Source organism: Rattus norvegicus, chromosome 4 (assembly GCF_021556685.1).
Source record: "Rattus norvegicus strain SHRSP/BbbUtx chromosome 4, alternate assembly SHRSP_T2T, whole genome shotgun sequence".
In the NCBI taxonomy this organism is placed as follows: Eukaryota; Metazoa; Chordata; class Mammalia; order Rodentia; family Muridae; genus Rattus; species Rattus norvegicus.
In genome coordinates this window covers 142627020-142653813 of record NC_141537.1, presented here as the reverse complement: position 1 = coordinate 142653813, position 26794 = coordinate 142627020, and the positions used below count along the sequence as shown (strand labels likewise).

General features: G+C 45.5%; 1 protein-coding gene across 18 annotated transcripts in view; it reads right to left on the bottom strand.

Annotated features, from left to right (window-relative positions):
• Itpr1 (inositol 1,4,5-trisphosphate receptor, type 1) overlaps positions 1-26794 on the bottom strand; it is a 367970-nt gene that overhangs the window by 106736 nt on the left and 234440 nt on the right. For all 18 annotated transcript variants that reach the window (XM_087656084.1, XM_087656085.1, XM_087656086.1 and 15 more), the window contains 5 exons: positions 14560-14740; positions 12206-12459; positions 5657-5857; positions 4087-4197; positions 1675-1770 (listed from right to left, as the gene is read on the bottom strand). In XM_087656084.1, the coding sequence (XP_087512210.1) occupies positions 1675-1770; positions 4087-4197; positions 5657-5857; positions 12206-12459; positions 14560-14740 (843 nt within the window). The remainder of the gene's footprint in view (positions 1-1674; positions 1771-4086; positions 4198-5656; positions 5858-12205; positions 12460-14559; positions 14741-26794) is intronic.

Genomic DNA, 26794 nt, shown 5'->3' with positions numbered 1-26794 from the left:
TCCTGCTTTTCTTCTTAGAGCCCTGGTTGCTAAAGGCTAAGAAGACTTGATCCTTTCTATGATCCAGAATGATGTTCTCTAACCAAAGGGAGAACCCAGGAGTTGGTGTCGCCATAGCAAGGGGTCATGGCACTTGTTCTACCCACGACAGTCTTGAAGAGACAGAGCATATTCTTTTTCTTTTTTTTTTTTTCCAGAGCTGGGGACCGAACCCAGGGCCTTGCGCTTGCTAGGCAAGCACTCTACCACTGAGCTAAATCCCCAACACCGACAGAGCATATTCTTGATTCACAGGATCTGAAATGGGCTCTAGGCAAGGGCCATTCTGACCCTACTCAACAATGATCCTTGGCTGCCCAGTTACCCCCAGTTACATAAGCTGTTATGTAAACTCCCAGAGAATCCTTTCTCTGCTGAGAACTCACTCCCTGACCTCGGGGATCAAAGAACTAGGCTGCTGTGAACTTTTATTCAAAGGATACATAAAGGGACTTTGCTCTGGCCTCTAGTGCACATCCAGGTCACCAGGAGGCAGAAATGCTTTAATGCCCTCATTTAAGTCTATCGGTCACAGTTTATTTGCATGGGGCAAAGTCCAAATAGACTCGACTCCTATCACCCATCCTTGAACGTTGCTCCTTTCACAGCTCAACTCCCAACATGGGGAGTCACAGTCTATCATAAATGTCACTCTTTGAAAATAAACCAGGTCATGTTTCAAGGAAACAAACAGCAAAAACCAACATTCAAAATAGACTCCCCTGTTGTTCAGATGACTGCACCGAGAACAGACACCAACTTGTAAGTCCTTAAAAGATATGGCAGTGGGTTATGTATGTGTGGTGACACACACCAGTCATCCCAGTGAGTGAAGTAAAGGGATCATAAGCTGGGGTACAGCAAAGTCATCATTTCAAATAATCAATGCTGTCAGGGAATGGTGGTGCACACCCATAACCCCGATTCTTGGAGGTGGAGGTAAAGAATCCAGAGTTCAAGGATAGCCTAAGTTACAAAGTGAGTTTGAGGTTAGCCTGAACTACACAGGACCATGTGTCAATCTTCTATTCCTACCCCTGCTCTCTTGCAAAAACAAAACAAAACAAAACAAAACAAAACAAAACAAAACAAAACAAAACTGCCCCAAATCAAGAGCTGGGATGAGGCTCAGTGGAGAATGCTTGCCTATTAATGAATACAGAGAAGAAAATGGACCTCAATTCACATGGGGCTGTATTGCCAAGCACCATGCTAAGTCTGATATGACTCTTATGTTTAAGACTTTAAAATAACCCTTCAATGTATATAATATTACTTTCTCTTTTAAAGAGCTGGAGAGTACAGCTTAGAAAGCTCCAAGAGCGGCCTCAGGTGACATAGTCAAAGAAATGAGCTACGGACCTGAATTCAGACTCACTTACTGCACACTGGTCTCCATGAGCGAGCAAAGGGGAGGGAAGCTTTCATATGTGGTCTGTGCCAATAGGTCAATGTGGAACAATCCATGTCCATTGCCATACTTCTCTATGCAGTCATGGGGCAAGATTAAATCATCCTTGCTGCTTCTGTTTTGAGGAATGTTTTTGGAAGCTCAGAGAAGCAGGTCCATTATTCTGTTGCAGATTTCACTCTGAGTTCCTTGGTGCTACTGTCAAGGGGTGAGTGACAACTCACCAGCTCCTTGGGCCTCATGTTGTACAGGATCCTCTCTGCATTTTCACTATCGTGTCTGCTTTCCATGATGGCCAGGAGTAGCTTTGAAGCATTGTTCTAAATGGAGAGAACCAAGGGAAGAAATATGGAGGAGCAGCCTGGGCAGCTGTCTGGACAGACGAGTGCCCAGACGAACGAGTATGCATCCCAGCTAGACAGACAGGTTCATCCTATGACCAAGCCCACTGCAGAGTACCTTCACCAGTCAGAGGGTATGCTCCTGGGAACCTTAGAAGCATATGGACGAAGTCTGAGTTGAGCCTAAGAGGCCTATATTTGTTAAGACATGCATTATAATTTTTAGAATCTCTGACAACCCCTGGAACCCCAGAATAGGGTGAGAGAGTGTTCAGGAGCACACTTAAGAGACTGCCTTCAAGAATGGTCTGTTAACTAGTAAATCCCATAGCAGCTCTAGCAGAAATAGATTTACGCAAGGGTGCTGGTGGGTGTGGTCTTCTCACTGTTTACATGGAATGACATTTGCATATTACTTATGTATCTTCTTTGTCTACTGCAACTCTATATTATTTGTAAGACCTGGTATGGCATAAATGGTGTGTCAACACTCAGACTCTACTCTTTGGGGAATAAGATAAAGTAAAAGGTATATACATTTTCAGTATAGATGCAATCTTTTTTTTCCCTAAATATTTTGTTCCCTAAATATTCAATATTGTTGGACAGAGATGACAGGCAACAAATGTAATTTCTCCCTGTCCTAAAATCCATTAACTTTCCTGCCTCCTAATATCATGAGTACAGATGCTATTAGTTAACAAAAGTGGTCCAAAGGAACACTTCACATCCAATGAGGCATAACTTCCCATTATGTTAACAATGCCCATGCACCTACACCCAGCGTTTCATGGATCAATATCATTTGAGGCCCCAGGTCTGCAATTTATATACTTCTTTGTATATAGGCCTCAAAAGTTTGCGTTTTGTTTCTAGGGGCTGGAAATTGAGACCAGTTTTCCTCCCCAGCTTTGGTCAGAGAAGTTCAGTCCATTTACTGTGCTCTCTGTCTTTCTAGCATAATCCTCAGATGGCTAAATTTGTTTGAGAAGGCACTGAAATGCCAACCAGGAACACATGCACATCTCAGTCTATTTCAGATACTCATCATGTACTTTCTGATAAATGGTAGCCATACGAGAGCTTGAATGATATTCAAGTCAAGTATAAAGTATTTATCAGAAGGAAAAAAAGAAGTGTTAAAAGATTCCACTTAAACCATATGTTCAAATCAACTGAGTTTGGACCCTCAGTTCTAAATACTAAAGGCAAAATAAAATTAACCGTGCAGTTCCTGGAGAAATCTGTGTTAACATTTTCCCGAGGCCTTGAATTCTCCTGTCGCCTTTCATACAATAAATACGGATGAGCTTTTCAGCTGACCTTAGTAATTCAAGGCTATTTCACAGTCATGATAGAGTCCTTACTGCTGCCTCTGGGTATAAGAGAGAACACAAATCTCAACATGCCCTACCTAACGTGGGAACGGCAGAAGAGGAAATGAGCTCAGAGGTGCTAGCACGTTTCCAAACAGCATCCTACACCAGGGTGGGTTGCAAGGTCAATTCTTGAATTGGAGGTGTTTTTTTTTTTTTTTTGAATCCTTAACAATTTCTGGAACATTCCCCACCCCCACCACACACATGCCCCCTAGAACAAGAGATTGCAAGAGACTGGGGCAACAGCACACAGACTGTCAGCTAGTAAACCCCACAGAGTAAGCACCTTAAAGGCATCATTTAACTCCATAAAGCTGTTTCCACGGGGCATTAAAATGCTAGGGTTGCTCCAGGGTTGGCAGCTATAGTCTCCCACTTGTGACAATTTAAAGAACTCATCAGACGACTGGAGACACATTCTTATTTTAAGTCAACATTTTCAGCCACCCTTCTGTACAGTCAATGACAGAATGGAAAAAGGTGTCCCTTAACTAAGTAAAAAAATTATTTATTTATTTATTTTTAAGACACTGGAAGGGCTCAGGAGTACTGTTCTTCTGCTGGCCCCCTTCCCCAAAGGCAGGAAGATCAGAGACCATGGAGAAATGGCCTTTCTCTTCTCCTTCCAAACCCCAGTGGATTTCAGAATTGAGGCTTTTTATTGTTTCTGAATTCATTGCTCAGTTTTGGTGGCACCTCTTCACTCTAGGTGGCTTGAAAAGCTGGCACTCCCAAGGACCTTCTTTGAAGAGAGTGAAGTTCTGCATTTCAGGTCAGAATGTACAATGTGGGTCATTTGATCAGTTAAACAGAATGTCTTTGGTATTTAGTTTCACAATACCAACTGCTTCACATGGCAAAGCCTCAATTGACTTTTCCCAAAGGCTGCCACCTCTAGCCCTCAGTTTCTACTTGCCTTCAGTTCTAACACCAGGTCCATCCGTTTCTTCCCCAGAGGGTTGATATCGTTAAGGATGAGGGCTGTGATGATATCGATGCCATTGGACTCGTGGGTGGCGATGCAGTTCTGTGAAAACAGGCGCACACGCATGGGCATTTACACAAATGCTGGCCATAAATCAGACGTCAAAGGCTAACAGGCTAAACTGCTATTTCAACACAATGCTTACCACTCCCAGTAACGTCGTTTGGGGAGAGTGCAATTTTCCGTGAGAAAGTGGTAAAAATAAAAGACAGATGAAGATCTCTAGTTTCAGAATTAACAGTAAACAGTAGGAAAGTCCCCATGCACCCTAACTGATAAATTGGCTGAGTCTAATCCAAATAGTGCCGTGCAGTCGGCTTTGTTCTTATAGGAAAATATGGTGTGTGACTGATACCAGGATCTGAGCCCCCTCTCCCCTTTAAAATTGTGTTCCATTCTCTCTACGCCACTCATCTTGTGAATTGGGTGCTTCTGCTTAAGGCTTAAGCTTGGAGAGCAAGCTTTTGGCTCAGTCTGTGTGGTATCAAAATGGAAAAGCTTCCTCCAATTAGGATCCTTGACGGCAGAACAAGCTACCCTAATCTGTTCCTTTGGCCTTGGTGTAACATGAAAATAAACTTGATGCAGTAAGGAAATTCACGTTCATATTTCTAGAACCCGTGTATTTCTTTGCTTTCTCATTACTAGACCTATACCATCTCCTTCCAGGAGAAGGAAGTAGATCTACCAAAATGTCCTCACGGTAAGACTACAGTTTTCACAGATGGTAAATTGTCTACTTGAAACTGCTTTCCTTGGGGTAAAGGGCCTGCCTCCTCTAACTAACTCAGCACCTCATACTTTCCCGGCCCACGGAGTATAGAACCAACCATTTTAAGCCTTTACCGAGCTCTCCAGCCAGGAAGGAACTACCATCTGGAGCTAAAAATCAGTCATTCTAGCATTGAAGTGTAAACTCATAGAATCTTCCAGATCCTTAAGCAAGGATTCTGCTTAAACAACAACAACAAAAAAGATATTGGGCTCTACTCCACAATAACACTTCTTGTGAGGTCAGACAAAGCTAGTTGGTCTTTCCTTTCCCAGAAGACCAAGACGTTAAATCTCAACTACAAATGTTCTCTTCTTGCTTCCACGCCCTTTCACAGGAAGCAGGTGTTTTCTACTTAGCTGAGTTTTGAGGAGTTTCAAGGAATCACTTCTTGACCTTTTCTAGTATTTAGAATAGGTCACTATTCTCATGTGCTACTTTCATCCCAACTTCTTATTTACCCCTAAAAGTCAGTTATAATTGGACATTTAAACCAGATCAAACTAGACTGAGCCAAGAAGACATGGTCAATCTCATGTATTCACTGGGACAAGGTCAGGTTCTGGATTAGGAAGAAAGCAGGCTAGAGAGTTAGTTCTCCACCGCTGGAGAAGGAGCCCCTGTCTTAGGAGCTCCGTAAGATGGACAGGCAGGTGCTTCCTGTCCTCAGGTTGTCCTCTGTTAACCTTTGCAAATAATAAATATATCCCAGAGGACAAATGGAATTACCTGGTTTTCATGGCAAGGCCCTTGACAGTACTCAGTCAGACTCTCCAGGGTTTGGTTGATAAGAGCTACATTCTTTTCATTTATGTACAGTCCGAGAAGACCAAGGCCTCCAGTTGTGCTCCCACAGATACAGTCCAGAAACTGCAGTGTCTCACACACCAAGTTGTAGTTGGTCTTATTATTTTGGCAACGAAGGAAATTCTGCAATGGGGAACACAAGAACAAAGGCAAAATTAAGAGAGAGAGAAAAAAAGTCATCTATTCTGCTACTTTGATTGTCTCTAACAGGCTGGTGTCCTGGTATCGGGACTATCCCATCTGCTATAAAGACAGGTACTAGAAGACATGGGCTAGAAGAGTCTTCATGGCCCAGGGATGGTTAAGCAGTGGACTTGCTCTATGGCTATAACACTGGTTATTACTCCAATATGTCTATAAGAGATTCAGGGGAGGAACAATTCTCTTGAAAATCCATTTCAGGTTCTTTTGGTATGAATTCACATTTTCCTGCTTACTCCTTTAACAAAATTAACCTATATGTTGTGGGTGTGTTTATGTGTGTGTGCATGTATGTTAGCGGGTGTACATGAACGAACATGGATACATATCTGCATGGAGGCCAGTAGTGAACGTTAGGTATCTCCCTTAACTGCTCTCCACTTTATTGAGCAGAGTCTTTCATTGAACCTGAAGCTCATCAACTTAGCCAGGCTGGCTGCACAGTGAACACCAGGGATCCTTGTGTGCTGGCTTTACTGGCATGTACTGCTATGCCTAGCTTTGTACATGAATGCTAGAGATCTGAACTCTGGTCTTCAGTTGCATAACAAGCACTTTCCCAACAGATTCCTCTCCCCAACCCCTCTGCTTACTTCTTCCTTTACCCTTGCTTATTGGGTGGTGAGAGGGCTGTGTGTGCTGAACATAAGGTTAGTACTAAGTACAGACACCACAAAGTGATGGTAGAGGCTGGCTTAAGGGCTGGGAAGTTAGCTCAGAAGTAGAGAGCTTGCCTGGCCCTCATGAGGTCCTTGGTTCCATAACTGAAAAAAAAACTGCTTTACTTTCTACACACACACACACACACACACACACACACACACACACACACACACACTCCTTACTTTAGTAGGGGAAATGGTCATGAGCTACAGCTAAATTGTGCCTGTGTGTGTACGTGTGTGTGTGTGTGTGTGTGTGTGTGTGTGTGTGTGTGTGTGTGTGTGCCTTTGTGCCTGACTGTATTCGTCAAGAGAAACAAATTGAAATCCTTCCTCAACAAGATAAAGAAGCTACATCTAGGTAATCTTGCAAAGCTGGGTATTCTGATATAGAGCGCTTGTCTGAGAGCCCTGTAATAAGACACTCATCAACTACAGCATTATTTATCTCCGAGTTAGAAAGTGGTAATGTTTACTGTAGTAACTGGGAAGTAAAAAAGACAGCATCCACAGGAAGGCACAGTGGACATGAGCTTTGATGCGATTCCACTTCTGTTTACAAAGCGTGTATGGACACTCACCATAGCACTGTCTACAGCAGTGGAGAAATGGAAACAACCTAAAAGCCCGCCAACTGGGGAACAGCTAAAAAATGCAATACACCCATAATGTTTCACACTGTCAACTGCAAGCATTGAGCAGGTGCTGGCATGGCATCGTGGAAAGGTCTCTAAGTTATACTGTAGGTTACTAAAAGTAGATTTATAAATCATACAGATCACTGCAGAATATAAGTGTGTACCAAATGTTTCTAAACAGAATAAGGAGGGGAACAGCTCTCTGTGGACTGAAGGAGATACAACTTTTTTATTTAAATACTTCCTGACGTTAGAAAAGTTAGGAAGAGAATTTATTCATGCTTTGCCATGAGCAGTAGAAGCACCGTGAAAGAACGGGTTAAAAGCTTTAGGCAGAGTGCTAACTCATCAGGACACACACCTACCTCGCCGGTTTCTTTTTCTTTCTTTTTTTTTTTTTTTTGGTTCTTTTTTTTCGGAGCTGGGGACCGAACCCAGGGCCTTCCGCTTCCTAGGCAAGCGCTCTACCACTGAGCTAAATCCCCAACCCCTTCTACCTCGCCGGTTTAACTCAGTTGTCTTCACTCAACGATAAGGGTCCGGGTTCTGGTAGGGTATAGAGGAAGCACAGACTCCTCAGGAGTCCTAAGGTAAGTGAGTATTTTTTCAGGGTTACAGGAGAGAGGGGTCTCATCCAGTTTCTCCCTTGTTGTGACAACCAAAGGAAGGTGCTACCTGTCTAAAGGCCTGGTAGGGCCCCTAACACGCACGGTTATAGGGTCCCCAGCCCAGGTGATTAAGAGGCAAGTTCACAGCATCCCTCCCAGGCTCACTACAGTGACGTCACTGTTCCTATTATGTCCCTCTCTGCCGCATGAAGTCACTGCTCCCAACCAGAGTTCTCTGGCAGCAGCAATCAACCTCGTATTCTCTAAGCACTCTTTACTTTCTTGCCTCTGGGGCTCCACAGAGCATTTCCTCTGTCTGACACACTCTCCTGGCCACTCCGCGCTGACTGCGATGTAGTATAAAGTCATTTTGTCCAGGAAATCCTGTCTGCCTCTTAAGCACCCCCACGTATGAGACAGGAGCCTTATAGGATGCCTTTCTGGTCTCAAGTAGGGTAGGATGCGTGGGCTCCACACTGGCGGTCCCGCGGCACCACTGAGAACATGTCCCCAGATCAGTGTTGCAGGCGGCATACACACCAACTAGATGCTTTATCAAAACTGACTGCATAACCTGAATTCAACTGAACAAACGGAGAAAAGAAGACAAAGAAGGCCGTCAGTTTACGTGGTCCCCAGGGAAGGCCATCTCTCACGGTTTTTGTGTTGCCTAGCTGGAACCTCCCCTGTTCTGAACTCAGCTCTATTTCCTCCTATCTTTTACACAGACAGACACATACTTCTCACTGAGGGGCCCAGGGAAGCTTTGTCAATCCACCTTTAGCACACAGCACATTGCCTCGTCAGCATGAAGAAACTCTGGTCTTTTCGGGAGGGTGAAGTGGGGGATGGAGATGGGTGAGGAAGGGAAGGGTTTCAGGCCTGTGTTCATGTAGCCTTGGGCCTTTAACCTGGGGATGGGGAAGCTTAGGCTCCGCAAACTCTCAAACCACACACTCTGGTGAAAGGGCAGTCCTTCATCAGGTTTCTGACTAAGCAGGACTTGCTTAAGGCAGCGATGGCCCACTTGGCAAGGCCAATTTCAGTGGCTGTCTCTGCACTGTACATCTACCAACAGAAAGTCAAGGTTATAAATGTGACAAGAAACTGGCACAAGGCCAGAGACCGCTGCCTCAGAAGTCTGGGGCTTCCTCTGTCTGAGAAGATCTGTGTTTCCTTGCACCCAGGAGCCAACCAGTCCTGCCTGGCAGCCATAAGAAAAACTGAGGGTCATTCCTGGGAACTTTGAGTGTCTGTAAGAGCCTGTGATGTTCCTGAGTCCAGGGGTGGAGGAGGTGGGTGAGAAGCATCATTTAAAAACTCATCTGATAGGTACAAAAGCACCCTTACTATCTGCCAAAGGGTAGCATTCTGAGTAGGTATGCCCTACTTACTGTCATTTTCAGAACTAGTATCTCTCAAATACAATGCCAGTGGAGCAGGTTACCCCCTGATTTGTGGGGAACCATGCCTCTTCCTTAAAACTGATTTTTAAAATGACCACACTGAGAGATGAGTTTCATTACTGCACTCTTATACATATTTTGAGAGTTTTTAAAAGGTGCTCCTAATCTACCCCACTCCCACTGAGTGGATCCAGGAACATTGCAGGGGCCGTGAAGACACCCGAGGTTCCCAGGACTGACCCCTATGTTCTCTAGAGCTCCTACATATGAGGGCTGGGGGAAAAGGATGCTGGGACACTTTAGTTTCCACTCTCAACAGGGTAGTTTTGCTCTGTTCTACTCAATTTGAGTCCATTCTACACAAGATGTTTTCAAACAAAGGATTCTATGGCTAAGAAAAAAGTTGCTTAGAACCACCTAATTGATAAATCTTTACATACCTTCAAATGCTATGTTGCTAGGTCTTTTTAAAATACATGAGTGTGAGTATATCCTGCATGAGCACATACACACAGACACTCACATACATGTGTGCTGCTCACCCCACCCCAATTTTCTCTAGAGCAGTATAAAGACCTCACTAAAAGCTGCTCTCTCCAGGGATCCCGAGGGAGTAAGGTGGAAGGAGAATTACATAAAAGATAAAGTCTAAGACTGTAATTCTGAAGACTTCCAGCGAAATATCGTGAACTTGTACAATCGAGGCCCAGCTCCATTTTCCAACTCTAGGAACAAGGGCATGGAGGAAGAGGAGAGAGAGAGAGAGAAAAGGCAGGTCCACGAAACTGGAAGGCAGCTCAGAACTCATCTATCAGCACTGTCCCTGGGAACATGCACAGAGGGTTCTACTCAAGGCATCCTCGGTTGTTTAGCTGGGAACTCCACAGATATTAGCTGTGGGGACCTTTACAGCACTCAGCATTTTGTCTTGCAAAATCTGATTGGTCCCAGTCCTCCTATTCTACACCCTCAGGTCTGAGCAATGAGTGAGGTCTGGTCACCACTAGTGCTAGGTCCTCAGTATGTGTTCTCTAGTATACAGGGCAAGCATAGAAACTGCTGCCACCTATTTCCTTTAGGGAGCCTAAAGTTGGTGGTCGTCAGTGACACCACATAGAAGAACAGTACAGCACAGTGGGATCCCCAGTCACAAAGATTCCACAAATGAGCTGCTTGGGCCAAGATTCATACCGATCACTCACTCTTCTATTAGTCAATCTACCTCCTGCCCAATGATGGTGTTATAAGGTAGAGGGACAAATGACATCATCATCATGAGACACAGGAATACCAGCCAATGAGACAATACCCAGGCCCTGGAGCTTTGGGAGAAGGAATGCTCTCTGTTCTACTTGAATGGAGTCTCATCCAGTGGATCTGGGCCTAAGGTGTCTAAGCCTGAAGCACTAAACTTGAGCAGTGGACAACCAAAGGGACAGCCAGGATCCCATATTCAGATGGTGACAAGGTAAAGCTGAGAACATCAACACCCGAAGTGGAACACTGACTGTCAATCACGCCTTGACACATGATGGGTCAGCATGGTCAATGGTGGGTCTTATGGGGGAATTTCTTCATTTTAAGGTCTGGCTCCATTTAGCTAGTTGAAGGCCCTAGAACCTAGATGGTTTTCAAAGTTCAGGGTCTTTGGAACAATTAGATAAAATAAAAACAATCAGATGGATTAATGTTAAAGATGTTTCTTAGTTCCATTTCATTGTTCTGCATTCTTCTTCAAGCGTCTCTTCTTTATGATGGAGGTTGACTAGGCAACACTAAATGATCCAGCCACAGTCACTTGGCAGAGACAGTCAGCAATATAAACATTAAAGGCAGTACCTTCCTCTTGCTAGATTTGGCCTGTATCGGTTCCTCTCACATGGTCACCGTTTCAGCTCGTAGAACTACCAATGCTGAATTAGCTAAGGAAGAGATACTCCACCGAAGAGCCTTGCAGATGTACTTTTCCTCTCCATCCTAACACCACCCAAGCAAAGAGGGGTGGGCACCTAAGGTTCAAGAATTGACAGGAAAGCCAGGCAGTACACCAAGGACCACATGCTCCAGCATGTTTCTCCAGGGCAGGGATTTGGAACAAAGGGTTAGCTCTCTGGAGGACACCCTCTGCCCTTTCTAAACAGTCTTTGTTACAAGGAAACTGCAGGCGAGATAACACCTTGTCCCTGTCTTATAGTCTGGTTAATATCACAAGTTCTAGTTCTAGACTATCTAGGTTCGAGTCCAACTTACTAAAGTTCTAGAACACGCACTGCTGTAGATATGATTTGCCAAGCACTACAATGTCTTTATGTACTACACAGCTATACTCAGATTTATGTATCTGATTTTGTAAATCTCATGTACTTAATATATTTAATAGTCTATTCATTTGTTCAATTATTACCTGAACATCTATTGTTATTGGTGGTGAAGAGTAGCAGGCTATAAGACATATGCACATAGGTACCTATGCACACTAACTACATATAGATCCATGTCCCTAATGAATGAGGCTGTCTTTGTCTGACCTTGTGCAGACTCTGATGAAGACATGAAAGGACAGATTACCTATCTATATTTTCCTTATTAGTCACCAAGAAAGTCTGTGATGTTGGATCCTCAATTCAGGCAAGCTGGCCTAAATGACAGGAGCTGAACCACAAGTAGAAGCAGAACACCATGGCCCAACTTACCCCACACTCCTACCTGTAGGTGTTGAGCTCTCCAGGCACCGCACCTACAAATGCTGGGGCTTCCTATGCTACTGTCAATTGCTTATAGATCTTAGGGTCCTCTAATCGTGAGCTCTCAGCTTCTGGTGTCAGGTTCCCCAACTCAGAACCCTGTCCTGTAGATCTCAGGATCCCTACAGTCTGGCTTCCCACCTGTGGATATTTAGGTCCCCTACATAGGACCCTCTTGCAGGTCTCAGGGACCCCACAGCCCAGTCTCTCACCTGCAGATCGCGGTTGTGGTTTTCACACAGGAGCTGCAGGAAGCGCAGGATAGGCTGCATGATGGTGATGACTGCACTCATCTCTAGGTCATCCTTGGCTTTGTCCGTTGTAGCCTGGGTGCCCTCCCCAGATTGGTAATGGTCATCAGGGTCGGCCTCCCTCCGGAAGGTGGTAAAGGCTTTTCTGGTGGCAGCAGATGCTTCCAAGAGCTGATCCCGGACCTCTTCTGTTATCTGTGTTGTGGGCTCTTTGGCTAAAAGGCAAACCCGTGACAGTCAATACTGCTACATCCTCAGAAGTTCCATTTACTAAATTCTATATACCAGGCAGAAGCGCAGGTTCCTGCATTTGTGAGGGATCTGTACACTTGGCAAAAACGATCCAGGAAACGACCATCTCCTCTCAGTCTCTAGATAGGTGGAATGTGGAGCTTAGCCTTGCTAACTCCATAGTGCTTTCAACACGTCATTGGGCTTGTGCTATGCTATGGAGTGGAAAACCTTAGGACGGGCTCTGCTGACCCCATAACCTGTGGCTCTGAGCCTCAGCTTCTTCCTCCATAAAATGTGAACACATCAGTGACTTCTAGAGGGCTCCTGAGAGGCTTGATGTAATGCTAATGACAACAACAATTACTGTTACAGGAAGGACAACAATTGACCCCTTGCCAAGTGCCATGGTACCATCCGTAAGCACTCTGTGTTATCTTATCTTTTCTGAAGAATAATCCTATGGGCTCTGATGCTGGCTGAGTGGCGTACTACTATATCAGTGCCTCAGTTTCCTTATCTGTAAAATGGAGATAGCCATTTTAATGGCTATCTCTGTTTTATATAAATCTCTATTTTAGATAAATCTAAGAACAGGATCAACTTGAGGTTTACATGAATTGACACAGATAGGTAAAGAACTTTGAACAATACCTGCTTACAATTCAGATCTAGGAACATCTTTAGTGGTATGGGAATGGATACAATCTTTAAGAGGTGGGGCTTGGTGGGAGGTCATAGGTTAGTAGGAGGGGTGTGTCCCTGAAAGGGATTGTGGGACTTTGTTCTGGTTTCTTCTGATTCTCTGCCATGAGGTGAACAGTTTTACCCTCTGCTATCTGCTCTACTAGGTATGGGCTGCTCCAACACAGGTCCCATAGCAACCGGACTGAAACCTCAATCACTCTGAGCTCAGATAGAAATTCTATGGTCCTGGGCTTACACACCTCAGGTACTTGTTAGAGCAACGGAAAGATAGCTAGCATACACCGGCTCATATTCAGAACTCAGCAGGACTTGGTAGGGTTTTTTCCCCTCCTTCTTCTCTTTATACCCCCATGTATACTGGTGGTTCTCAAACAGTGGTGAAAGTGGTGATTTCTTTTTCTTTTGTCCCTAACTTTCTCCGGCAGCTAAGTGGAAATTCCTGGAGACATTTTTGGTTAGGCCCATGGGTGTGTGAATGGTATCTAACAAGCTAAAGGTCACAAGTATTGCTCAACATCCTATAGCCTCTGCAAAAAACATTCTCCAAATGTCAACAGTTACTTGATTGACAAATCCAGTACTACCTTGGGAAGTTGAGGTCAGAGTGGTTAATTAATTTGCTCAGGGCTGTCTGACTCCTAAACTTACCCATTCACCCCTGGCACTTTTCTTTCTGTTTTGATGGAAACTAAAGTCACCTGACACAGGAAGAGAAGATTTCTAAAAGTATGTATTTTCTCAATGTTCCTAACAATAATCAGAAAAACACAGTTAAAACAAAACAAAACAAAACACTCATGGATCTTAATTGTGATTCGCAACTCGATGAGATTTCGTGTTGCCATGGAAACACACCTTTGAGCTTGCCTGTGAGGGAGTTTCTTGATGAGGTTAACTGATGTACGAACTATCCTAGATGAGAGTGGTACCACTTCCTTGGCTGGGGCTGAGAACTGAATGAGAAGGAGCTGAGCACCCACTCATCATGCTCTGTGGATGCGATGTGACCGGCTGCTTCACCCCTGCCGCCAGGCCTTCCCTCCGTGATGGACTAGAACCTGCACCAAACCTGGTCTGTCTTAGGTTGTTTGTGTCAGGTCCTTTGCTACAGAAATAACAAAGTAGCAGTGCAGCCCATACTAACTAGAGCTGTGCATAAATAAGAATAATCATGACCTTATTAAGCAGCAACACTTTCCCAGGTCTTGGCCACCTGGAAGGAGTCCATGATAGCCAGAGTGTTCAGAAACTAACACTAAAAGCCCTGTTCAGTGTTAGTGTTAGAAGGCATGTTGGAACCAGGAAGTCATGAGAAGCATGCAGCACAGCACCAGGCTTCTCTGCAAGCTTCAGTCCAGTGGACCAAAGCTTATTACCTTTCTTCCGGGATGGGGCATCCCGGTCCACTTCATCATCTTTCTTTTTGTTTCCCAAATCGCTGGTGTTCACGGTCACTGTCGCCTTGATTTCCTGCTGGGCCACCTTCATTCGATCGTAAAAGACCTTGAAGAACTTCTCTGATTTCTTATCTTCCGTCAGCCGGCAGAAAAATGAGTGCTGTCATGGAGAGGAACAGATTCTCAACACCAAGGTGGGCCCATGAGATGGATGCAAATAAGATGCTCACATTAAGTGGAGGTCCTGGCTTTGTAAACGATCGACCGTTCCGCATACTCCTTCCTGGGAGTTTAAGGCCTGAGCTTTTCAACATGGAGACCTTCAAAGAAGCAGCTGAGCTTGGAGCAGCACCGCACTCCGCCCTCACTGCGGTTCAGAGGAAGAACATCTCCTCTTATGTCAAAGGACCATGCACACGATAACTCCACAAACGCCCAACATGGAAAATGGTTGGTGATTATTGCAGAGAGGTCGTTTGTCTTCTCCATGCTCCTGTGCGCATCCCTACAAACAGTGAATGGAAATATGCTATCTGCTCCACAGGGCCTGTTAGGTAAAGGTGACCTGTCCACAAGCCAGGCTGAGGTTCAAGAGCCAAAAATGCTCAGAAAGGTGGGGGATCATATGACAGGAGCTTAGATGAGGGTGACAGTGGGCAGGAGCAATCTCAAATTCTTCAAATAAGGCCTTGCACCCCAGGAAGGAGTGGTTAGATGATGTTTGGATTACCAGGTAGCTTGCCTCCTGGATGTGCATTTGTTTTTGGCCCCATTGCAAGCAATAGTGTACATTGTTGATGGGAAAACACAATATGGTGTCTCTACTTCATTTACGAGTGTTCGCTTTCACCCCCTTGCAAGAACCACACTGTTGTGAGTTATTTACATAAAAATACAATACGGCCATTTCTTAAGGAATGAGACAAAGCTCCAGACAATATATTTCCTTCTCTCAGGAGACTTTTCTGTCAGTTTCATACCTGATTCTGGTAAGTTCCTACAGGGACGCCCTAGGCTTCCAATGCTGGGATGAACTATGACCTTCCTTCCAGGCTGCAATGCCCCCTTAGTTCCTCTAGCTCTTATATGTGTGTCTCTCAACTTAGTAACCCACCCCACAGAGCTACTGAGTCTCCATCTGTGAACAGGCGGTTGCCGTTACCCTGGCTTTTCTGGCCACTGACCATCCCCAGTGACCAGCATCTGTCCAACAGCTGCTCATGTTATACTTTCTCCCTCAGGTCCCTTCTTCTTGCCCATGGATCTCGATTTCTGGTCCTGACAACACAGCATCGGCCACTCCTTTGCATACACTCTGATTCTGACCTTTCTCTTGTAATCATTCCTGAGTGTCTGGGCCCATCTCTATCTTCTGACTATGGTCACTGAGTCTCTAAGACCATGACCTTACATCTAGAATGCCCACCACTGCCCTTTACTGCCTTTTAGGTCCTTTTCCCTTTCTTCCTATCTCGTCCACTCACCCACCTGCTACTGTGCACCCATCACGAGCTGGGCACTGTGTCAAGTACATGAGAAACAGGAAAGAGCACAGGGGGCCTGAATCCCCACTCACCATGAAACTGACAGCATGATGAGGAAAAGACAGTGACTCACACTCACCCTAACCATCACTTACGGACTCCTCCTTTTATCCCTACGAAAAAGGACCCAAGTCTTCTGGCATACAGCTCTGTGGCAGCCACCCAGTGCCACCACTTGGATCTTTCCACAGCTAGGCCTTCCTCATTTTTTTGTCTCCCCACTCAGGTTACTTCTTGCCTTAATGAAGGCATCCCGAAACAAAGCCCAGGTCAACTGCTTCCAGTCAAATGCCCAGTTCTCTTCTCACGATAGCACGCTGCTATGAAATCTCACTGTCTTGTGCAGAAGTGTAACTCTATGAAGGCAAGTGTCTCAACCCTGTGACCGACAACCACCTCCATAGCACCTTGGTCAGGCTCAGCATAGAGCAGGCACTCCACAGTCATTTGACAGTAGATTGATAAGAACCTAATGTTTCACATCCTCTTTTGACTAGTTCCCCTCAATGAGATCCTTCTTACGTTCAGCAAACTTGACAAAAATAAATGGCCATCAAATAAATAATTCTGGAAAAGCTGCTTAAATATCAGAAACTAACTTCTAAGGTTCCCCTCAGAGGCAATGCACCCACAAATAAAATGAGTCATGGGAAGATGAGGAATCAAACCACAGCTCCATAATCCCCAGTCACGGAACAGCTTCTCCCACACAGGGTCACAGGAGGGGCTACTTGCTCAAGGGACACTGCTGGGGGTCACTTGAAGGCAGACCCTCAGGATAACCCATGCAGCTGCCATCCCAGCATAGAGCAATTTTAAAAGTATCTGGGGGGAGAGCGCAATCTGGTCTTTTGACAAAACAAAGTACCTCACTTAAGAAAATATGTAAGTAAAAGAACACATAAGGCAAATGGCCCTGAAGGAAACCCCCTGGTGCATTGTTTACTTTGAATAAAAATAACAAAGCCCTTAAAAAAAAAAAGAAAAAAAGAAAATATGTAAGTAAATGGAGCCTGTCATCTGTCTCCCCCAACAGGAAAGGTGGCACACAGCTAGCTAGCCTGCTGCAAGCCACAGGGCTCGCCCAGCATTGGGGGTGGGGTGGGGTTGGGGGTGGGGGGAGCCCAGCCTGTCAGCTGACACCTTCAGGGTAAGGGAAGCTCTCCTGAAATGAGAGAAGGGCAGGGACTTCTGTCTATGTGCCTGTAACTGGCCACTCTGTTTATTTTGCATTATTTATACCAATCCTTGGTCAGCTCCTCTCGAGGACCTGGGGCAGAAGGTCAGCTAGGAAAAGAACACAAGAAGAAGGTAGTGACTGTAGAAGATGAGAGAGATGCACCTCCCCCACTAGCACCCCTCACTGTTTCAGCTATGCATTTTCTTACCAAAAGGAGAATGTGTCTCCAGGGAAGCTCTTCATAGAGAAGGCAATGCAAGGCACGGGGCCTCAATCCCACCTCTCTATACCCAAGTGGAAGGGCTGCCACTGCACATGGAGCACACAGCCCATTCCCACTGTCAGGCTTTAGCTCTGCCATCGAGGGTCACCATAGAAAACAAGTCTCTGGTGCCTTACTCTCATCTGCAAAATGAGTATAGTAGTAGGACTTCCTGGTGACTCGAAGGCCCACAGAGATGACCAGGGCCACCCTCACAGTAGTCGGTGAAGGAAAATCCTTTGTGCAGCATCTTAACCAGGTACCTGCTGTTAATTCTCAGGACCCTAAAAGGCATTACATGTTAAATACTTAGCATACCTCAGACACTGCAACTAATTAGGAAGAAGGTCACCTGGGGGCAGGGGCACACAGTCAGGTGCAGTGATTTAGGATATAATGGAGCACAGCCTCAGGTTCTCAGAAAGACCACCTTACGTGAAGACAGCTGGAGGAAGTTGGAAGAAGCCATCCAGTCTCTTGAAGGAGGCCATGATATCTTCTGTGAGGACAGAAGTGAGTATCAATGGCGGAGCGAATGAAGAGGCATTCTACAACAAGTGAGGTGTGCCAAGTGGAGAAGACAGAAGTGGAGCCACACAGGGCTCCAGGACAACCTGGTAGAGTCTGCTAGAGCAACTGACTAGTCTCCTCCATGGTGAGATCGAGACATTAAGAGACTGGGCCTTTTCCCTCCTCACAGGCCTATTCATCTTCATCAAACTTCTTTCTGAGGTAACCTGTCCATGGTACTAAGAAGGGAGAGGCAGTATGGCTTGTCACACCATGTGGGACTGAAGACCAGAGCAAACAGTACACAGCCCCCATAGCCTCAGCCCTACCTGGTCCCACGTTCACTTTCTTCACTGAACCTATTGCAATGAATTGCCCCCACTCCCCAGGGCCAAGAATTGTCAAAGGGAGATTTTTACTTCTTTTTGAATCTTTCTTTCCATACCATCTGTTGGCTTGTGAGTGAGCCCTTCAATTCAAAGCTAGGCCAAGGCAAGAAACACTAGATGGCAATAGAAATGAAAATGGCAGTTGTCTCTGTGGGTAGTGATGGGAAGTATTATTAAAGGGGGGGGGTAAGATAATGTTCTGGAGTGAAGGATCATCTTGATGAGAGCTGCAGTTGCACAGATGCCAGAAACAACGGGCTTCTCAAAGACATCCACATGCTCATCCCCGTGTCCTGACAACGTGCACTGCACCCTACACCAGAAATGAATGTGGCAGATGGAGTGATTGCTAGTTATCCAACCTTCAACAGTGAGACAAACCTTGGCTCACCACAGGGGCCACTGATAACCCAAGGTCCCTCTGACATGGAGGAAGGTGGCTAGGAGGAAGGTGGGAGCCCAGGTGAGAAGCATAATTGCCTTGTAGAAGCTGCAAACAGGCAGTAAGTGGATACCCTGCAGCCTGTAGCTGGGAACACAGCCTTGCTGGCACCTGGATTTTAATCTAGAAGGATTCATATTAACTTGTTAAATAGATGTCAGTTGGTAACCCAAAGTCTCTAGGTTTGTGGTCATCTGTTATTGTAGCCATACAATAGGTGTAAAAACATTTAAAAAAAACTAATCAAGTTTCACTCTTCAAATCTGCACATATTACAGAAGAGACAAGCCTGTTTTGGTTCTAGAATGCTAAGGAACTTTAGTAACATACATACAGGGCCGCTTCCAGAACATCCCTGGTCTCCCGAGAGAACGCCCCTCACTGACCTGTCCTCACCCTTCTGTTATCTCCAAATCATACTGGATGCCAAAAACCCTTTTCATACATGCTGTCTCATCAGCATCTGAAGAGATCGCCAAGATAGATACCATCGTTCATAAACCCAGCACATTGCACACAAGCGTGCTAGGGTCAGGGAAGGTCAGAGGCTTGTGGCAGAGCCACAGAAAACTCTTGCCCAACAGGAAGACAGCGTTGGTGGGCAGACATGAACAGAGGCTGGAAAAGCAGAGGAAACTGGGTTTGTTCGGGGCAGACGTTCATCACCAAGCTGAGACAGGAGGTATGGCAGGTTTGCACGTGACAAGCTTGAGGGAAGGAAGTGGGGTCAGGGGTAGGGTGAGGAAGTGGCTGTCAGTCTCAGCCATCTTCAGGCAGTGGTGGAGGGTATGGGGTAGGGGGTGGGGTAAGGGTAGCCATTATAAGCTAAGGTTCAAAAACAAAACAAAGAGGAGAAGCCAGAACATAGGCTACTGTAACTGGAGCTAGGAGAAACCAGCGGGGCCCAGTGTCTTGTCCAGCATAATAACCCCGCTTCACTCCTCCCCAAATACTATTCGATGCATAGACACCTCATGTAAGGGAGGAATCCCTTTGAGATGGATTAGAACAATACAAACTCTTGGAACTAATTCACAGATTTACAAAATACCCATCTAGCTACCCATTTCATGTTTTACAAATAAGGAAGGTGAAGTTCACACAGGGAAAGGATTTTGCGAAGGGCACAAGATGACCCCTGCCTAACTGCCTGTGTTGGTTAGGTTCTTGTCCACTTGACCCAAGCTAGAGACACCTAAGAGGGAACCTCAGATGGGGTTCTCTAAGGGGAGTCATTTTCTTGATTGATGATGGATGTGGGAGGGTCTAGTCCACGGTGGGTAGTGGCATCCTGGGACGTTGGTACTGGGGTGTATAAAAAAGCAAACAGATCAAGCCAATAAGGAACATTCTGTCATGGCTTCTACCTCAGCTTCTGCCGCCAGGTTCCTGCCCGATTTCCCCTCAGTGATAGATTGTGACATGGAAGATAAGGTGGAATAAATCCTCTCCTTCCTGATGGCCCTGGCCTGACATTCATCTCGGCAACAGAGACAGAACTATGACATTGCTCAGTCCAGCTCTCCAGGACCACAGCAGCCTGTGGGTAATTGAAACAGGAGTCCTAGGTGATGACCCTATTCTATAGGCCTTGTTTTGTGGGCAATTTTCCCATAGTGGGCTGAGTGTCATAGGTGCTGACGAACCTGTGTGATTGGTCTCAAATCAGAATAATACAATTACCTGCTATCCCGTCTTGGAAATAAGCGGTTGCTTAATTAGTCTGTTGGCTACTTGCTACCTCTATCTGAGACCTTGCAAAGAAATGCAGTCTGTCTTATGCTATGACAAGAGGTGCCCTGAGGTTAGGGTCCAACAGAGAGTAGAAGCACCCTGTAGAAAGCGGGAAGATATCTGTAATGTGCAGGCCACTTTTTAAAAGTTTAAGTGTAAGAGGCAACACCATGGGCCTGAAGTGTTGAACAAGACCGTCACAGGGGATAGAGGCCTTTTCTGTAACCTGTATCCACAGCCAGGACAGTAAGTGAATGGCAGACAGACATCTTCCTCATCTGAAAGGAGGATCTGGAGCTTGGCAAGCAAAGGACAGGCAGGCTCTTGGACTCCGCTATCATGTTGCTCCTTGGAAAGTGAGCTGCCTGTTTGGACCTGCCCACGCACTGGGCCTCTCAGCTTAAGGAGCCCATTTGTGGATATCTCAGCTACAGGATAGGGTGATGGCCACAGTGACGATGCCTGTAACCCAGACTGTCTCCTCACCGGGGCAGCCTAGGGCCAGGGTGGTGGTGGGACTTTGAGCCTTCTCCAAAGAAAGGCATTTATATGCTGTGGCTGTACACTTACTCTGAACCCTGAGAGAACCCAGAAAGTGAGGGGTTTTTTTTCCCCATTCGACTGCATCACAAGACGTGACCCTGACTGATACAGCTATGACATTGTTCAGTTGGCATTGCTCACTTATCTACTGCAAAATGAATTAAGTCCTTGGGTTAAGTCCGAGAATTTGAAAAATGTATTTAAGTAGTGAGCCGACAATAGTGTTTCCAAGCACTGGTGAAGAGTCTAGCTTTACTCTTTGCTTTACTCTTTTGAACACTAGCTCTGGGACTTGAGGGGCATCGTGATTCAAACATCTGTCTGTCCTCCCCGGTGAAGCAAAGTAAAGGCAATGGTGACACGCTCGGCCTTTCTCCATGACCTGTGATTGACTGAGAATTTACCACTTCTTAGGGACCCTTTCTGAAAACTACATGGCAGTCAACAGCCAAAGTGCCAATTTGCCAGGCATCACCTAAGTATGTGATACACATTATCTCTATCAATCCTCAGCCACCCCATAGGTAGGTGCCATTACTGTCTCTACTAATAAAGAAGCAGAGTTTTCAAGAAGTTATGTAAATTGCCAAGTCATCCAAGTGCTTGTTGGCTACCCCCACACATAGCCTGGCATGCTTCTGACACTCTAGCCTTTAACCCCTGCTTTGTTAAACTTATCTCTGTTGAACAAGAGTCTCTCAGAGTCTGGATACCTTACAGACTTTTATTAGCCACCTCATGCTTATACTCCAACTCTCAGAGGCACAAACACAGACTACTGTCACGGTAAAAAGAATCACTGTGAGAGATAGCTAGAATCACACCTCCATAGGAAACAAGGACACTTAATACATGTGTTAGCTCTGGCTTATCCCTTCATGGTATTGGAGGGTTTGCCAGAGCCAGGGCTTGGAAGCCTCAACAAAGCCACCGTCACACAGTAACTACTGTAGGACTTGAGTCTTTTTTCTTAGGCACCAAGTGTAATGATCACAGGTCAAAGATCAGAAACCACAAGGCAGTGAAATACACTTGGCACAATCAGACACACCAGCTCTCGAGAAGTAGAACTCAGAAATGAACATTTTGGCCTTGGCTCTTCACTGGCCAATCCTGAGGTCTTAGGTAGCTCATCCTCCTTTGTGTCTTGGGGATTGCTTATCTGAGAAAATGAGGTTGTACAACCTGCCTGGTCTACATCACACGGAAGAGGCTACGGCTCCATCAGGGTAGCAGTTATGAAACAGTGTTGAGAATGACCTGACTCCTACTGAGCCTGATGTAAATGCATGATGACATTATTATCTAGTAGTAATGCCTGTGTCAAAGGGAAGGCACTTGGATATAGGATAGGTGGGTCTGTGGGTGGTATGTGATGATCAAAATCTCCAACTCACATAACATCCAGCGGCAATTCCATATGGTATTGGTAGCCCAAGATAGCTTCCAAACTGACAGCAAAAGCATATTAAATGGTAATCCCTTGTGGTTGTCACAATGTAAGAAATAATAGTAAAACCAGTCTAGACTATTACTAGCTATATATGCTGTTCTGCTTTCTGTAGACATAAAGCTAAGTCCTTTAGCTTCCAATTCATAAAGTGAAATATCTTCAAAGCTAGAATACAGGCCTGATATCAGGCCTGCCTTCCTAGACAGACCTCAGTGTCTGTCTGTCTCTCTCTTTTAAAAAAGATTTGTTTAGCATTGTGTGTTTCTGTGTGCAGGTATCTGTACATGAGTGGCTTCGGAGGCCAGAAGAGAGTGTTGGACCCTTGAGAGCTGGAGTTACAGGTGGTTGGGAGATAACATGGGTGCTGGGAACTGACCTTGGGTCCTCTGCAAGAACAGTTTGCTCTCTTAACCACTCTAGCCATCTGACCACCCTTAAGTGACCACACTCTCTACCCACTAAGTGGCTTTTTTGTTTTGTTTTGTTTTTTTACATGAACCCTTTTTCCTGTATTTCCAACTTTTGACTTTGGGACAAGGTGGACATATAAGAAAAGGGAACATTTCCCTTTGCAAAAGTTACTAAAACTCAACATAAAAAGTCAAGTTTTAAGCTGACTGTGATGGCACAAGCCCTTAATGCCAGCACTTGAGGTAAATAGGCATTTACCTATTGGTTCTAGGATAGCTTCGTCTACATAGAGAACTCCATAATAGCCAACACTGTCTGGAAGAAAAAAACAAAACAAAAACATAATAAAAAACCCCAAAAAGGTAAAGGGTTTTTTGTTTGTTTTGTTTTGATTTTTACAAGGTTTGATGGAGCTCTTTCAGGCTTTAATGAGTTCAGAAATAAATTGCCATGTGGGAAGGGAGGAGCCAATAAGAAGGCATCCAGAAAATCATCAATATCTCAACATCATTTTTCAGAAACGAGGTTCTGCCTCATTTGAACTGTGGAGCCTCCTCTGATGGCTTACAAATGTACACCCGGGGTCGGGGATTTAGCTCAGTGGTAGAGCGCTTGCCTAGGAAGCGCAAGGCCCTGGGTTCGATCCCCAGCTCCGAAAAAAAGAACCGGGAAAAAAAATGTACACCCATTTTCAATTACTCCGCCAACCAAAAATGGACAGAGGGCATGTTCGGGCCCATCACTGATTCCTGGTACCAGAGAGAAGGGGCAGTGACAAGGATACCCTTACTTGTATTCACTAGATTCCTGGACTTCAGGGTCAAGAACAAAGCAGACCTTCAAAGATGCTTTTCAAAGTAAAAGAGTTCCTCTTTTAACAAGCAGCCAAGTCCACTCTGTTCTGAGATGCATGCTTTCTCTGAGGCAGGAAGCTCAACTGCGCTCTCCTTCATCTGTCTTTCAATGCCCACAGGAGCTGGCACTTGCTGGGAAATTCTGCCCCATCTATATAGCATAGCATGCAGATCACCATGCAGATCAGAATAGGAATAGTTTCATACATATTCATCAACGACATCTCAGCCAACAAAATATACTTTAAAAAAAAAATTAGGCCGGGCAGGCATGGTAGCACATACTGTAATCTCAGTAGACTGAGGCAGGAACCCGCACCCCCACCCACCACCACCACATACACACAAAATTAGAGGTTACATAGTGAGAACTTGTCTATAAATAAATAATGAGGTGTCTTCCAAAGTACCTAACCATACAAGTATACCAGTAGCAATCACTCTCCACTAAGACTTAAGACTCACTCAAAAGGAGTTTAGAGATGGAAGCCCTGTGCCTCTGACCTAATTTTTCTCCAGATTTAACTGCTGAACTGTCATGTAGTCTAAAGGTCAGAATCCTTTGTGTGAACATATTAATGTGATTTCTGGACAAAGACATAAAGAGAAAAACTAAATCTTCCAGAAAAAAACCAATGGTGACCAACGGATTGAAAAATAGGCACACTCTAATAAAGACAATGTAATCAATGTGGGTCAAGAACTACATGATAACGTAGGAGCCTCGCTGCTAACTTCCCACCTAAGTATTGTGGTTGTCTTTGAATGACTATGGGCCTTGTTTAAAGTCAGTATTAGTGCCTTTTATTAATTACTGTAAGTCTCAGATCCAGGGAAGACTTCTGTGCAAAGGATTTAAGGCCTCACGGTCTCAGCCCATGGCTATCTTCTCAAACAGAGAAGAAGACAATGACCAACAATCCGGATATAGCCTCGGGGCTGCCGGAGGTAAGTGTCAGCCAGCCCAGAAGCACCTTCTGGGGTCATGATGCAATGAGTCTCTTTTGGCAGTTTGTGTGAAACTCTCAAGACCTGTCCTGGCTTGCCCACAGATTTGTGGGATCTGCAGTGCTGAGTGCATGGAGGTCTTGTCCTCAGACCTCCAACCTGCACTGTGACACTGCAAAAGAAATACGTTAAGAAGTGCTTGGGAGAAAAAATAGCAAAGTGTTCTCAACTGAGTGTGGTACAAGAGACCTGCAATCCTATCACTTAAGAGATGAAGGCGTGAACTACAAAGTGGGACCTTATCAAGAAAGATAGGAGAAAGGCGGAAAAAGACAAGGCACATGTTAGGACATGAATGGTGTTACCTAAACAAATGCCTCCCTACCTCTCATCTCTCAACTCCTCACACCCATTTGGCCATGAGCTTCTTCATCAGGTATCATCCTGAGGCCACAAAAGTATCTCCCAGTGAAACAGTAGATGGCCAAATGGAGCACAGGGCCAAAGGTGGGCAGGATGACGTGACGTAGCCCTCATTCATGCACATGCATCTCAACAGGAAACTATGCAGTCTACATCAGTTCCAGAGGTCTGGGTAAGGAGTCTTTACCCTAGAAATAGGAAGGCCACGGCTGAGGCCCTGACCCTGGCTAGCTATTCTTTCCTACATGGATGGCTGTGATGCTCTGAGATATTACAAAAGAGGCCTAAAGAAGAAGTCAGTCTTTAGAACAGACCCTGGAGGTCTTGCATCTGTTCTCTGTACCTGAGGGGACCATTCATTCACCTAGACCATTTCCTGACTCAGAGCTCCAAGCTTCTCAGGGACCTTGCCTTGAAATTTATAGCAGGGCCAAGAATAATCCTTTGTTCACACATTTTTCTGTGTCTGTGTGGAGCCCTGGGGCTGAGAAGGAGCTTTCTAACCCATATCCTTAGGGAGGCAGAGCTGTGTGTGTGTGTGGGGATGGATCTGGGAACTGATGCCTCGGGCAGGTCCCTTGCTATAAACTTCGGCTGTAGTTTCCTCATCTTCAGGAGGAAAGAGGAAGATTAAGAACTATCTGAGAGGTTTATTGAGAGGAGTAAATAGGAAATACATGTGACAACCCCTGCAGCACAAGGCACCCGGCATGATTCAATGCTAACCCCTTCCCACTCTTCCGTGCCCTCAATACACTTGACTGAGACAAGTCCACTAGACCATAAAACCCAAAGAAACATAAATACGCTCCCATGCCAAAGACAAAAACAATGTCTAGCTGATGAGAAACCTGCTGTCCCTTGTGGTCATCCCTGGACCACCTGTCCAACTCATCTCACCCTCAGACACACTCCTGTGAGACCATTACATCTCCCAACCCAGCTGGCACATTCACTATGTTGGCCTTTCAGGCGATGTCCCTATAGCCAGAAAAGCATCTGACAGTGTCAGGTACAGATAGCCAAATTGACAGAGGTGGTCAGGTTGAAATTACACGGTACTCATCTTGGTTAGTTCAATATATTCCAGCCCTGGCAGCAGTAGTATGCATCCAAGCAGGTCACTGACCTGAGCCAACTTGGTGCCCTTTAGAAGTACTGAGTAGGGGCTGGCAGAGAGCGTGGAGATCACCTAATCCAGCCTCCTACCTGATGACAGGCGTATTACCAAAGCTGAGCAGTCACCTCATGCTACTGCCTGCCCTGCGTGGTGTTCCTGCTGTACTGGCCGCCCTAGCAATGCCAACACACCCAGCCCGGGGGCCAGAGTACCCTTGCTCTTAACCCTGTCCCATCTGGAAGATCTCAGCATCAATGTCTCCTCCGCGAGTGTCCTCCCCTTGGGGAACAATCTCCCAGTCTTGCTATACACTAGATGTTTGCTGGTTCCCTCGCTGTCTCGCCCACTGAATGGCACACTATTAAAGTCAAGACCGACGCCGTCCCTGCTTCAACCCGCAC